Raw genomic sequence first — 15,436 nt, 5'->3', positions numbered from 1 at the left:
GCTGCCTCTGTCGTCGTCCCGGTGGTTTGCGGCTGCATGCTCCGGTGGTGGTGAGCCCTGGTGGTGTACTTTGGGTCCGGGGGAAACCTTGGCCAGTCTAGCCGGCCCGGCGGCGGCGACGCCCATGGGCGCCGCTTTCCTTCATGAAGGCGCAGCTGAGGGCCCAATCTACCCACCCAGATCCCCGGCCGGGTGAAAACCTTCAATCCTTTTCGGATCTGGCGGCAGCGGCGCTTTTTGCATCGTGACCTTCCTGGAGGTGTCGTCAGGGGCACTGGGGCTCGGTTGGGAGTGCAGAGGATCTACAGGTGGAGGGGATAGGACCAGTGGTACAAGGTGGTGTTCGCGAAGGAGGAGCGGCGTTGCATCTGACACGTCGACAATGGCGGGTCTCAGCGGCATGGAGCAGCGGGGTCTCGCTGCTGGGCGTGTGTTGATGGACGAGCGCAGGATGGTGGCGTTGTCTGGCGTCGTGGTGGCATCGACAGCAGCTAGACCGGGCAAGGTAGATGCATCAGTACATCTCTGAAGATGGATTGGTCGCAGGTGGCTGCGGCGGCCTCATACCCGGCAGGCGTCCTGGTTGAGGAGTGCGCCGGACCGGTGGGTGACCCATACCCGACAGGTGTCCTGGATGGGAATTCAGGTCTTAGATGTTAGGTTTGACTGCGAGGTCTGTTTGGTATTAGGCCCAGACTATCAGCATCCCTTCATCAAATGAATAGGAGTAGCAACAGATGCTGTCTAGACGGTGGCTTCAGACTTACTGCTGTATTTTTTTGTAAGGTCTTTTAAGAATAATTAATAATAAAGTGGATGTATGCATCGGCCAGATGCAGAGGACGGGGATCTTCCTCCTTTTCTAAAAAAAGCTTAAATTTGTAAAATACTAAATACCATGTGCAATCCGTCCATTCGATTTGATGCTTGTTTCATGCATGTTTGTACCCATGCTCCCGGACTTGTGTAAAACTAACTATGAACTAAATGTGTGCAATTTGTTTTCTTATTTCATGATTTTTGGAATTTGCAAGTGCTACATTTAATTTTGACAGGAACACACCCTTCTTGATTCAGAACTGGCTTGGGTGAATTTTTTTTCAGAACTGACGGGAACACATAGTCTCCTGTTTGCAGCTGATGCATCCCCTTTTCAGTCGATCTTAGTTGCAGCAAGCAATGAACTAAAGGTATGCAATCTGTTTTCCTACTTCACTAATTATTTTCACGGTTTTTGAAATTTGCAAGTGCTACAGTTTGTTTGTTGACTTGGATAAACATTGGAGTCATGCTTTACCTCCTCCGCAGTCCGCACTTTATGTTTACGGTCCTCACGAAGGACACGGTGAGACCCACTCCCAGAGAAAAATTTCCCCAGATCCATCCCCCCCCCCCCCCACCCCCCACACGCAGCAGGCTAGCAATCAGTCCAATCCACACCCCCACACACAGACATGTGCAGACACGAGAAAGAGAGGAGAAACAAAGATTGGGACACCACCACGTTGGGACAACACATGTGAGAGGAGGCCGAGGGTCTGCTATCTATCACCTCTGCCTGCAGCTACTCCTGCCTTTGCTGTTTTCAGATTCAGAAACGAGATCTGGAGAGCGGAGACGACTAGCTGCAGCTGCTCGACTAGCCGGCTGCCGTCTTCTTCCTCCCCCTCCCCGACCTACACTCTGCAAATCTGATCTCGCCCTCTCCCTCTCCTGCGCACCCCCTGATAGTTGCTGCGATTAGTCAGCGACTCAAAAATCTTTGGTGCCAAGGCTTTTCCAGGTAATCACTAATAGTACTTTTTCTTTTCCTTGAGAAGATATTTTCCAGATGGTTAAACTGGTCGCTGCTACAGCTGCTCTTCTTGCATCATGGGTAGCTTTGAGATTAGAATCGGCTTCTTAGTAGTGTTTGGGTTCCTTTTGGACATTCGTCCAAATGCACGTCTGCTGGCTGGATCGTCGCAGCTCTATGTTTACTGCTTATTTTGCTTCAAACTTATTGTAGTTACATATGCCGTCAAGTGCGTGTTGAGTTTTGTGGAGGAGACATGCTTATGCTTGCTCTGTTTCATGACGTTTTCCTGTTAATCAAGATTCGTTATTATTTTACAATGATTATCCAGTGGAGAGGGAACAAGAAAATCTAGTTGTTGATTTTTTTTCTCACGGATTCAAGTTTTTCTACTCAACAAAACAGAGTTTAATTTGTTCTCTATTCTGTAGCTATGTCTTTCATGATTACTCATGTAACTGGGAAGCTGGGTCCAGACGTCCAGTTGCCTTCTAGTCCTAAATAACATGCTTACTCTTGTTTCAAGGGCACTCTACTCGCCGAGTGTAACTGTTAATGGGTCGTCAAGCTATTGCTGCACGGAATGACCTCGAGCACATGCTATCTGACGAAAACGAACAGCCAAAGGCCTTGCCATTATCACTTTTGGAAGACATCACAGATGGTTTCTCTGAGAACCGTCAAATTGGCAGCGGTGGGTTTGCGGTAGTTTATAAGGTAAGGCAACTCTCAACTACCCTCGGTCGATACAAAAAATGAAGTTGATGCTGACAAGGATTCTTGTGACTTGTAGGGAGAGCTTGAGAATGGGACCGTTGCTGTGAAGAAGCTGTTTGAAAGGCTTGATATTCCTGACGATAAATTTAATGAAGAGATTCGTTGTTTGATGAGGGTGAAGCACAAAAATGTAGTACGTTTTTTGGGCTATTGTGCTAACACACAAGGCGAAATAGTAGACGTGATGGAGGTGTTATCATGGCACATGGACGTCAAAGGTTGCTCTGCTTTGAGTATGTACCTAAAGGAAGTCTTGATGAGTATATCAAAGGTAGTATCATGGCATGCACTCCTGTTTAAATTTAATGAATATATTACAGATATTTAGTTCAATCAGCCCACTTATGGTGTCGTATTCTATCTAACATTACAAATTTGAGCATTTCAATCTTCATAAATGTCAAATACAAACACCTTACTTTCTTCGATTATCTCTCCTTTATAGATGCATCTAATGGACATGACTGGATTAAGACCTATGCGATAATAAATGGCATTTGTGAAGGTTTACATTACCTTCACCAGAATCATATTGTTCACTTAGATCTCAAGCCCGCAAATATTCTGCTGGATGGCAATATGATGCCAAAAATTACCGACTTTGGGCTATCAAGGTGCTTTGATGAGAAGCAAACCCAAGCTATTACCAAAAATATGGCTGGCACATTGTAAGTTGGCAAAGCCTATTGAATTATCTTTTTTGGTTTTATTTAGAAATTGTATCGTTTTCTTTTTCTTTTCATTCATTCATACGACTAAATTTTCATGCAGAGGGTATATCGCACCAGAGTTTTATAATGGATACATACACACGATCACATACAAGTCGGACATATATAGTCTTGGTGTCATAATTATAGAGATGCTGACTGGAAAGAAGTGGTATCCAGCATATCCTGATGTTCATAATGTAAGAACGGTACTAGTGGCTCTTCCATGACAAAAGCAGACCTCCCTCAAAAAAGGATAGACACTAGATTTTGGAATAACCATATTTCGCTTTTACTTTGCATTTATTTTGAAGGAGTTACATAATATCATTCTTCAAAGCTGATGTAGTAAAGTATCTCCAGGAAGATAACCTTTATTTCTATTATTTTTAACGAAACATGAAAAGGCTAGATCTTACAAGGCTCAAAGAAGCCATATCTAAAATTCATTATCGACACTTTTTTTTTACATATGAAGAGAGTAAGAGAAGATATACAGGACAAAGAGTCGTGCTATATCTCACAATTGACATTGGATCCACAAGGAGTAAGATGTGATAAAAATTATGTTAGAGAACACATTAATCTTCCAAATATGGATTAATGAATGACAGAAACAATGGAGGTAATAGGATGATTGGTGGACCTAGTTAGATAGAACAGTTGTATGCCGATTTACATATGTATTCTCAAGATGCACAATATTGTAGTTGTACTTTATTTTTACTGCTACATGTGTGGATGATCTAGGCGCGGTTATAGGTACAATCCCTTTATTTTGGGGGGAAGTTTTTTGCTACTCACTTGAAAACATGTGGTCTGTTAATCGGTGTATTTTGTTGGGTTGTGAGTGGAATAACTTACTCTGCAGCAAGGTAGATGTTTTTTTACTAGCAATTCGTGGTTTCTTCTATGTGGTTATAAGATGTATTTCAGAATTTTGTATGTAAGAACTTACAGTTTAAAATTGTCAAACTTATGTCCAAACTAACCATGTCCAACTAGTAACCCGCCAAGCAAATTTCACTATTGCAATATGGTATGATTTTTCTGCCATGAGAACATTTATACGTTGTAATTAAATGTAAAGGAGGTGTAAGGATTCAATCTATGCACTTCATGCAATTTGCTTTGTTCCCAACCAAGCTATTGAGGTGATTGTGAACAACTAAAAGGACACTTTCATCGTAACATGGGCCAGCTAGATGTGACAATAAGACATGGTCATAATCACAAAAAATATGGTTAATAATATTAGAAGGGATTGTAAGGTCATGATCAAATTATAGTAATTCATGGGCAGATTTTTGTTGGACCTATGGGGTGGAAAGTGGTGGTTTAGTAGAACGTGGTGCGTTTGTTGCGTTGCAACATGGTGGGTTGGCTCAGGTTTAGAGTAAGATTACTTCACTCCTAGTTGTAGAATAGCATCACATATACATACTTAGGCATAATGACCCACTTTAAAGCCAAAGCAATATAGTAGTAACATGTATAACAATTCATCCATATCTTACCATTATAGTCTATTAGAAAATGCTAGAACTATAACAATTTATTTTAGTCACAAATTGGTAATACATACTCCCTCCGTCCCAAAATTCTTGTCTTAGATTTATCTAGATACGGATGTATCTAACACTAAAATGTGAATAGACACATCCGTATATAGACAAATCTAAGACAAGAATTTTGGGACGGAGGGAGTACTTATTATCATTTCAAGTAGAAAAGGTTACTATTGACAAATCGGTTGTTAAATGTTATTATATTTAATATGGAGCGAATGAGACGTGTTACTATATGTCTGCAACTACATAATGGGTCCCTCTAGCCAGGTATAGATTGGCCATTCTTTCTCTAAATATCTAATACACTTCAGTTTCCTATCTAAATAGGTACTTGAAAGTTGGATGAATAAGTTGGGGAAATCACAGCAGGACACACAACTGAAACAGATACGGTTATGCACCGAGCTAGGGATAGAGTGCACTGATGGTAAACAAGCGAACAGGCCAGATACAACGCATATTATCACTAGACTTGGTGAAACAGAAAATGCATACATCATAACTGGTGTTAGTAGTTCAACGGTACCACAGGTAACTTCATTCGTGGAATGTATAACTGATCCATAATGCAAATTTCGAGTATTAATTTACATGCATAAACTTACACCTTGAAGGTAGAAAGGACTTTAGAAAAGCCGGAGGATGGCACCAACAACTTGCTTCCGAGGAGGAATATTGTTCATCTCATGAATGATAATGCCGAGAAAAATGTTACTCCTTGGCAGGGGGCAGCTAAGAATCTTCATGCAACCCAAGAATCTCTCAATGATAATCATCATATTGTTGCAGTCGAGTCTGGTTCATCTACTGAGAATCTTCATGCAACCCAAGAATGTCTCAATGATTATCATCACATTGTTGCAGTCAAGTCTGGTCCATCTATGTCTGCTGAGGACTGTAACCTTAGAGAGGCCCAAAAATGTCTCAATCATAATCTTCACATTTTTGCAGACGAGTTTGGTCCATCTATGTCTGTTGAGGCTCGTAACCTTCAAGAGGCTCTCCAACTCATTAAAGATGATCCAGTGGGAGTGATTGGAATATGGGGTCCAGGTGGAGTGGGGAAAACACACCTTTTGGACAATATAAAAAAGTCACTTGATGGAAACATGACCTTTAACTATGTTTTAGAAGTGACGATTTCAAGGGGGCGTTCGGTGGAAAAGATCCAAACTGATATTGCACAACAACTCAATCTGGATGAATTCAAGAAAGATTCTGATGTGCAATTTAGATGTCGTGTCATTTATAATTTTTTGAAGAAGAGAAGCTTTCTTATATTGTTAGATGACCTTTGGGACCAAATTGATCTGCAAGCAGTTGGCATACCATATCCTCTTGGAAGTGTAAACCAAATCAGGAGAAAAGTGGTACTCACAACTAGATCAAGAAAAGTTTGTGGTCAAATGGAGGTGAGAAAAGAATTAAAAATAGCTTGTCTGCAGGAGGATGAGGCATGGCAACTATTCAAAAAGAATGTCCGTCATGAAACTTTTTCTTCTAATCCCTGCATTGAAACTCTTGGAAAAGAACTTCTGAAGGAAATGAAGGGATTGCCATTAGCTTTGGTAACTATAGGACAGACAATGTATGCAAAAACTGATACGGCTGAGTGGGAATATGCCATCCAATATATGAAACAGTCATGTTGTGTTAATGATGACCCGCTAGATATGGAAAAAGTTGTTTTCAGGCAGGTAAAGTTTAGTTTTGATAGTTTACGAAACAACATTTTGAGGAAATGTTTCTTGACTTGTGCACTGTGGCCAGAGGATCAGAAAATTCCTAGAGAAATGCTCGCTCGATGTTGGATTGGCTTAGGTCTCGTGTCTGAACCAAACATACAAAGTTCCTACAGAACAGCATATTATCTGATGGGCGAACTTTCAGCTGCATGCTTGTTAGAGCAGGACCATGGAATTATAATGTTCAATGAATATCTTGGAATGCATGATTATGTTAAAATGCATGATGTGGTTCGTGACATGGCTTTATGGATCGCTTGTGGCTGCGGTAAGAATAATAGCAAGTGGTTTGTCCGCGCAGGAGTTGGTTGGGACGAAAAAATTAACATCCCTTGGAGTCAAGTTGAATGTGTCTCATTGATGATGAACTGGTTGTTGGATTTTCCTCCTGTTGACTCTAATCCTTGCCACATGAGGATGTTATGCCTTGGAAATGACGACTTGAGTAGATTACCATATTACGAAATCAGAAAATTCACTTCACTGACATACCTGGATTTGAGCTTCAACAAGCTGGGTTTCATACCTAAAGAATTATGTTCCTTGGCAAACCTGGAACACCTTGATTTATCGGGAAATAGTGATATAAAAGTAGTGCCTCACTGTTTTGGAAACCTCATTAAGCTCAAGTTCTTGTACCTAGAAGAGACTAGGATACAGATGTTACCAGAGGGGGTCATATCTAAACTTCAAGCATTGCAAGTAATAGATATCAGAACCCATTGTTTGCCACGTCCAGTTTCTGAGAACATAAGAATGCTTCGAGAGTTGGGCGCCCTAACCAACTTGAAAGCAGTTGGTATCTATGTGGAGTATCTATGTGCACTACTAAAAAAAGGTGCTGACCTCCCCATTAGGTATTTAATTTTGGAGGATCATGAGACACGTGTACTCAATTTCTCGGATATTCTGTCGCATGACTTTGCACGAAGGACCTTGTATGAACTAACAATTCACATGCTAAACTTGGATCAAATAATAACAAGAAAAGAGTCGGCACTACCAAGCTGTTGTTTTGGTGCTCTCAATCAGCTCCAATTATCAGAGTTTGATAACTTAAGAGAGATAACTTGGATGGAAACATGTCCAGCATCTCTATTCCCAAAGCTCACGTGTTTGTTTGTGGACTACTGGCAAGAGCTAAAACACCTCTCTTGGGCGATGTATCTGCCTTGCCTCGAACAACTCCACATATTTAACTGTAATGTGATGCAGCAACCATTTGTGATGCACCATGATGATAACAAGTTCGGCGAACAAGACAGTTCAAATACATTTCCCCGCCTCAAATATCTGACATTTTCATGTTGCTCATCGCTGGTCAGTATTGGTGATCCCGATGTGACATTCCCATCCCTAGAGCGACTGGAGTTTGAACATTGTGCAGAATTGAAGAGTCTTCCTTTCAACATGGACAACTTGCCACGAAAACTGCAGTTTGTGCAGATTGATGTTAAATCCTGGGAGAGAATGAAAGGGGAATTGGAAGAAGGTGTCAAATCTTTCCTGGAACCCAAGCTTAAATTGTTTGGAGTACTATGAGCAATCCGTCCGTTCCTCTCCATGCTTCTTTCTGGGCCCAGCAAGGATAGGCAACTGTATCAGTAATTCAGTATCTCGTGTGGGAGTTGTATCGTGCATGTTTATGCAGTGTCATGGAAATTGCTTCCTTTTGGCTCCCGAGTTGTATCCATGCTACCTGTTGGCGATGCTGTAATAATTCTTAGCGACTTGTGTCGACTGTCGAGGTGTTTCCATTTGTGTGCAGGCTGATAAAACAAGCTATATATGAACTAAACGTGTGCAATTTTTATTCTTATTTCATGATTATTGAAGTTTAAAAGTGCTACATTTTGAACGGGAGCGCATCCTTTTTGATTCAGTGCTGCCCTCATCTTTGAATCTCTACAGTCTCCTCTCCTGTTTTGAAGCTGAATGCATCCCTTTTCCAATCGATCTGTGCCAACCATGGTACTATCTTGGTCAAATGTGTGGAGCTTGGTTGCAGCTGGAGCATGTTTGAGAATTTCTTTGTTGCAGCTGGAGGAGGATCGGAGCTTGGTTGCGCACCAGTTTACTGGGCAGTGGGCACGGACATGCTCTCTTGGAACTGAAGGAATGGTGTGTTGTGCTTTCTGGTATGGTACTAGCAGCAGTACTCAGTTTCAGAATTTGAGCTAGTATTGGCCTAGCGGTATTTCTTTTCTCACCATGCTTTGGGACATGGCATAACTGTACTTTGAGAAGGATGCCTTCTCCCGGTTACTATTTTGACAGAATTTTTTAGAAGACCACCATGGTTTAACTGTGAGCACCGTGCGGCCTTCAACTGCCTGAATTTTCAGGCCCAACAGTACAAAAAGAAAAAGGATTGTCCGCTTCAGTGTCAGTAGTCAAATCTCTGTACTTTTTTCGCTCCTCTCTTCTAGTGGGAAAAGCGGCAGCTCAGCATCCTTCTGCTCCGTTTCCGTGACCGTTTCTTTTTGTGGCCTCCATTATTGACCAATCTCTACCTTGAAAGTTGAAAGGGAGCGTGTGCATCCCCTCCAGCCACAAGAAAAGATGCCTCCCTTGCCTAGTGCAACTTCTTGAAAGCTCTCCGGCGGCTTCACTTCCTGGCGCCTTGCTCTTCTATCGCTGATTCTTCCACTACTGTCCGCGACTCCAGAACTCGTTTTAGTTTTACTTGCGCAATTCTGGAGAGGGGGCATAAGTCGTTTGTGATCAAGACAGGGGATCCACAGTGAGTACTTCTGATCTTACAATCTTTTTGTTGGCCGTGGTTAACGTTTTCTTCTGTTAGTTCTATATTACTGTAAATTGTTGGGAGTAATAGTCTGACTACACGTGGTTAATCGGCCCAGATCGCCGCAAAAAAACTCAAAACAGGGGATGTAATGTACAGGATAGGTTTAGAGCTCGCTGTAGGTGTAGCAGGAAAGGCCGAGGGCAGATTTGCAGAGGGAGTAGGTCAGGGAGAGGGTGCCGGTGTCCAGAAGCATGGGCGGCAGCTGAGTGCAGAGTGGAAGATAAGCCGTACGAAGAAGACGGCAGTCGGCTAGCCGGCGGCTAAGCCGGCGAATTGCGCAGTCGAGTCGTTGTTGCTAGCCGTGATTTTCATCGACTCAAAAATCTAGCCAAGGTTCTCAGGTTGATTACCACGCCTGCTTGTTCCTCATAGTTAAACAAATTTGGCTTACAGATGCTCTTCTTGCATGATCGGTAGCTGCGTGTTTGGACATTCATCCAAATGCATGCCTGATGCATCATCGCAGCTCTATGTTCATCGTTTGTTTGCTTGAAACTTATTCTAGTTACCTATGCCATCAAGCGCGCGTGTTGAGTTTTGAGGAGGAGATATTCATAACATTTTCCTGCTAGCTGAGATTCCTTGTTTTGCAATGTTTTCCCACTAAGCAGGGCCGGTCCTGAGATTTCTGTGGCCCCGGGCGAGATTAGAATCCGGCCCCCCATAATGTAAACATCAAAAGAAATTCAATATATGTACTTCCTCCGTTCCTAAATATAGGTCTTTCTAGAGATTTCACAAGTGACTAAATACGGAGTAAAATGAATGAATCTACACTCTAAAATATGTCTATATACATCCGTATGTGGTAGTCCATATGTGGCTGTGGTGGCTGTGGTGCGGGCGTCTCGGCGGCGCCCGATCCAGATCTGAAGGCCTCCGTTTACTTCAACCAGGGTTGCCTCCGATGGTTTGGCGGCTGGAGGTGGGAGGTGGCTCCGGAGAAATCCGAGGCCAGCAGTGCTGGCCACGACGGCGGCGACGCCCGAGGGCGCCGTACCCTTCTTGTAGGTGCCGTCCAGGTTGCCTCCTCCCCCTCTTCCTTCCACTCAGCTCGTATGCCGGGCGAAAGCCCAAATCCTTGCCGGATCGAGCGACAGCGGCGCTCCGGGCGTTGTCACCCTCTTGGGGGTGTCGTTCGTGGTGAGCTTGGGATGGATGTGATGCTTTGGTTGCTTTGCGGCGGTTGGTGGCGTGGTCGGAGTTCGTCTGGTGGCGGTGCGTTGGCGCCCTGCCGCCTATGTGCTCAGCCTAGGAGTCCTTCTTCCACGGTGCTTGGTCTTCAGCAGCCCTGCCGGACTCGGTGGAGCGGTGCTTCATCCTACTCCTTGATGGCGGCGTATCTCGGTGGCGTGGCGCAGTGGAGATACGGCGTCCGATGTGTGGCGATGGATTCGCGCAGGAGGACGAAGTTGTCTGGTGTCGTGGTGCGTCGATGGCTGAGTGGCCAGACAAGGTAGAAGCCTCAATATTTGCTCTGAAGACGGACCTGTGGAAGGTGGCGGCGACGACACACGAATGCGTCGAACCGGTTTGTACCCTAGACCCAGTATGTGGCTCGGCTGGGGCTTCCAGCTTTTGATGTTAGGGTTAGGTGAGTGGTCTGGGTAGTGACCCAGCTAGCACCCCTTCATCATTTTGATGTTAGGCTTAGACGAGTGGTCTGGGTAGTGGCCCAGCTAGAAAGCCTTCATCATTTGGATAGGAGTAGTGGCATATGTTGCCAAGATGGCGGATTCAGGCATATTGTTGTAATACTTTGTAAGGTCCTCGAGAATAATCAATAAAGTGGCCGTATGCATCTCCCAGATGCAGAGGCCGGGGGTCAATCCTCCTTTTCTTAAAAAAAAGTATGTGGTAGTCCATTTAAAATCTCTAAAAAGACTTATATTTAAGAACGAATGGAGTATATGTGAATCCTTAGCAGTAAACACTTGAAATCCATCCAAAATCAAATAATGAATATTTTTACCTTAAAATTTTCTTTTAAGATTCCTATATCCAAATACGTTGATGAAGAGGTATCAATATCAGTCCCATTCACATTTTATCTACACGCAAAAAGTTACTAAACGATTTAACCTCTCATGGGACACTTTACAAACCTCACATCACTTTTCCTCAATATATAGCTCTGTACAAGATGCACATGCTATTTCCAGTAGGGCAATAACCACATAAGGTAGAGCTCGAGCACAAATGGACCCGTTATCTGGGCGGTTCGTTATGGCATCGGGATACGACGGGATCCACTCCATTGGCCATGTCACGTGCGCCGTGAACCCTGGACGGTGGGCCATGTTAGTGACGGAGCTAGAACGCCGTGGACGGATCAAAGCAGAGCCGTGGCACATGACGTTATGTCCTTCCCGATCCATCGCCCAGGAAACTTCCTTTCTGGTTACCGGGACAGGCACTGAGTAAATGCAGGGATGGTGAGCTCGCTAGGGTTGTCTCCTACCTCCGCTGCCTGGATTAGTCACTTGCGGAAGCGGCGGAGCTCATCGGCGATTCTCGTGCGCGATCAGGGCCGATCGGAACGGCCAAAAATCGAGTTCCTTATGCAGGTGATTAAGAGGTGAGCAATCTGTCCAATTTTTCTGTATTTTCTGGTGCGTGATTTTGGGTGGTGCTCGCTAAGATGAAAGCCTCCATTTCCAATCTGGGTACCTAGGACCAGCGTGCTGGAAGAGGTGAACGGCAGCGATATTCTGATGCAGCCGCGATACTACCCAGTGTCGCGCCTATGGTTGAGCTGGGTGCGAATGGCCAGATCTGTACCCGCTGAAGGGGCGGCGGGTGGAGGCCGAGAAGGGTCAGAGCACTATTAGACAGATCAACCCCATAGCTCTTGGGTGGAAAAGAAGGTATGTCAGTTCTGCAGAACCACAATATTTGTGCGACCAAATTATGATTATTCAGCAGATAATGTGATTTAGGCGCCCTCTGCTTGTAGAGATGGGGGCAAAAGAACTTAGGTGGACTGTCAAGTGCACTCTGGTTTGAAACAATCTGCACATGCAAATTGTGTAAGGGAGTGGGTGCCTATGTTGGTACTGGCTGAACTGCTATGTGTGTGGCCCTGTAAATATGGATGCAGGGCAGACTCGTCTATTAGTACAAGCTTCAGAAATTCAGAACTAGAATAAGCTGGGTAGGGACATTGCATGATTTTGTGGTTTGAAGTAATTAACATGTTGCCGTTAGTGTGTGAAATCAGGAAATTGTTATTAACAAAGTTGTGCAAGGTGTGATTTGGCTATGTTGATTTTGCAGCTAAACCAAAAGTAGAATATCAGGGTACTTGCAAATGTTAGCTAGCACTGTCTGTAAAACTATCCATGATATTCATATCTCTTTGTGGGATTTTCTTGGTTGCAGAGTGAGGATAGCTACTGCTGTGTCGGGAAGGACGCCATGTCCTAACCAGACTACTGCTCTGGAGAAGGCTATCCCTGGTTTGCCAATAATCCTGGGGACAATGGCATAGTGCCAACTTTGGGTAGAAGCTTTGATTATGTTATTTGAAGCCTACGACTTCTACAACTTGTATTCGTGGGAGAAACGATTTGGCATTATATACGAAAAAGGGTATGCTAAATGTGGAGAGGACAAAATGCATGTGGGAGATTGTTTGTGGTTGTGTGCTATGGAATAATCAATTTATATCTTGTTAGCATTTGACAATATTTCCTGCAGCAATTATCTCCTAAAAAATGTTCTCTCTTTGTTGTTGTTTGTTTAGACAGGGGGAGGCGGGGGTTGAGAACACTCAGTCGTGCCGTTGAGAATGCCCTGCTCTCATCAGGTTGTTGAGATCCAAGGTCAATGGTTGGTACATAGCAGAACACCGTGAGGAGCACAACCACTCCTCGTCTCCTATGTTTGGACAAAGAATACACTGACCATCGCCACAAGCACATTGATTTATACATTTGAGACCTGGTAAAATAGCATCATGGTAAGTTTCTTTGGATCCATGGAGAATGTGCCATTCACAGAAAGAGCCATAAGGAACTTGTGTGGGAAAATTAGCCGTGATCAGGCCGAGGATGATTTGAGGAAGACTATGAAAGTGTTTGCGGAGCTTGGTTCAAAGGATCAGCACTTCACATATAGCGCGGAAGCTGACAAAGAGGGGAGGATCAGCAGTCTGATGTCGGCAAATGGAATAGCCAATTGCAGTACACATTCTTTGGTGATGTCATAACCTTCGATACGACCTACAGGACAAACATGTATAATATTCCCTTTGGCTTGTTTGTCGGCATGAACAACCATTTTCAGAGCATCGTAGCATCGGTTTTGGTTCGTGATGAGAAGGTTGAAAGCTTTTTGGGTTTCAAGTGAATTTCTGAGGAGCTTGCAGCACATTGTTGGGCGGGCTGGGCAGGCCAAACTGAGATTGCCTCGTCCCGTGGGTTGGCTGTAATAGGAGAAGGTGCTGCAAAGCTGGGCGGGCCATGACCGATGTAGCCTCTCTGAAGCTCCGCTGGTGTATCTATGCTTAAAGTGGTATATTAACTTGTGTGGTTCTGTTTTACAGGGGAGACCTGTAATGAGAACTAACTTGGCCATAGAGAGACATGCTGGGAAGATATATACAAGAGCAATGTTCGAGCAATTTGGACATATTCTACATGAGTGCGATGCTTACGAGGTTGAGGAGATCAAGAAAGGGAAGCTGTACGCTACCATGCACACTGAAGCAGAAAGGAGAGAGAAATGGTGTGGGGTCTCATATAAAGTGTGCTCAGTGGAGGAGAGGAGTGTGAGTGTAGTCAATTCGCTCACATGGGAGTACTCTACAGTCATGTGCTGAAGGTATGTAATCATGAGGTGCGAATGTCCGAAACTTTCAACTTCATTTTCAGGAGGTTTGCTGATTTGATGTTGATGATAATTGCAGGTACTGGACTTCATCCGCATTAAGGAAATTCCGCAGAAGCACATAGTGAAGAGAGGCCCACGTCATCTTACGCACTACCAGAAAGATCATGCCCACAGAAATCCTTTTAGCTATGGACATTTCAATATGTATATGCATGCCATGGAGCCCTGTCCGTTTGGGTGACACAAGTGTTGAGGCTTATGACCGTCTGATTTCTCTTTTCAAGAACTGCATGGTGGAAATGCAAGCTTTTGTGGAGATTAGGAATGGGCTTGGACTGGAAGACAGTATTCTGAAAACGGTGATGTTGTGAATCAAATTCAGACTGAAGGGGCACTTGTCATTGCTGGGAACAGAGGATAAAATAGCCTTGGCAACGATGATGTTAATTCAATAAATGAGTCTGGGAATAGATTGGCAGGACTTTTGCCACCGACAAAGAGGAAGGAGATGGGCAGGCCTGCGACCAGCAGTAGGAAGTGCCTTATGAAGGGTTGATGAAGAGGACCATGTTTTGCACTACTTGCCGGCGACAGGGAAACAAAAAGACTACGTACCCAAACCGCGGAGATGTGCCATAGCAGGCTAGAAGACCGCCCGATGCAAGAACTGTGGAGTCGAAGGCCACCGGTAGAACAATTGCAACAAAGCAGCGGAGCTATGTCTGAAAGAGAGTTGACTGAAAAAGTAGGGATGTACCTGGGACAATACCTGCATGGTTAGGATAAATGGTTTATGTGTATGACAATTTGCAGATAATGCAGACTGTTTGTTGTAGCTTGTGTCCTCATGCTGAAGCTGCAAATTTCCTTTGCGTGTGTTGATACAAGTGTGTCTGAATGTATTTCTTTGATACTTCCTGAGTGGAACTAGTCTGAATAAATAGATTGTGGTCCGAATAAACTGTACTGAATCTGTTGTGAGTTGGTTTGGGTTTTGATCTGGGAATTATGATGTGGGTGGGCGTTGATTGTTCTACCTCCAGAATTATGTTTTTGGTACTGTCTTAGAGTTTGTTGGGTAAATTGAAAGATTGTACTTGTAGCTGAATGGTTCCAACAGTTCATTGCAAATTGCATTCATAGCTGTCTGCAGACAGGTGTCTACTCCAAAATTCTGGTGCGGCAGACAAGGCATA

At 44.0% G+C, this 15,436-nt stretch overlaps 1 protein-coding gene across 6 annotated transcripts; it reads left to right on the top strand.

Moving 5' to 3' along the window:
* The first annotated feature begins 1,476 nt into the window (after positions 1-1,476).
* Positions 1,477-15,206, top strand: LOC123114006 (probable disease resistance protein At1g61300). 6 transcript variants are annotated; one of them, XM_044535349.1, is made up of 12 exons: positions 1,477-1,783; positions 2,322-2,512; positions 2,589-2,843; positions 3,018-3,240; positions 3,344-3,482; positions 5,181-5,384; positions 5,468-11,985; positions 12,082-12,274; positions 12,364-12,561; positions 12,789-12,998; positions 13,153-14,231; positions 14,317-15,206. In XM_044535349.1, exons 3-7 carry the CDS (start codon positions 2,771-2,773, stop codon positions 8,138-8,140), a joined length of 3,312 nt encoding a protein of 1,103 aa, XP_044391284.1. In that variant the 5' UTR covers positions 1,477-1,783; positions 2,322-2,512; positions 2,589-2,770; the 3' UTR covers positions 8,141-11,985; positions 12,082-12,274; positions 12,364-12,561; positions 12,789-12,998; positions 13,153-14,231; positions 14,317-15,206. The 6 variants fall into 6 exon arrangements, with proteins under 6 accessions (XP_044391284.1, XP_044391285.1, XP_044391283.1 ...); XM_044535350.1 differs by lacking the exon at positions 12,364-12,561 and having other exon boundaries at positions 12,088-12,274; XM_044535348.1 differs by lacking the exon at positions 12,364-12,561 and having other exon boundaries at positions 13,157-14,231.
* The last annotated feature ends 230 nt before the right edge of the window (positions 15,207-15,436 follow it).

Source organism: Triticum aestivum, chromosome 5B, assembly GCF_018294505.1.
Source record: "Triticum aestivum cultivar Chinese Spring chromosome 5B, IWGSC CS RefSeq v2.1, whole genome shotgun sequence".
In the NCBI taxonomy this organism is placed as follows: domain Eukaryota; kingdom Viridiplantae; phylum Streptophyta; class Magnoliopsida; order Poales; family Poaceae; genus Triticum; species Triticum aestivum.
Note: the sequence above shows the minus strand (reverse complement) of the source record. Positions and strands in the feature narration are given on the sequence as shown.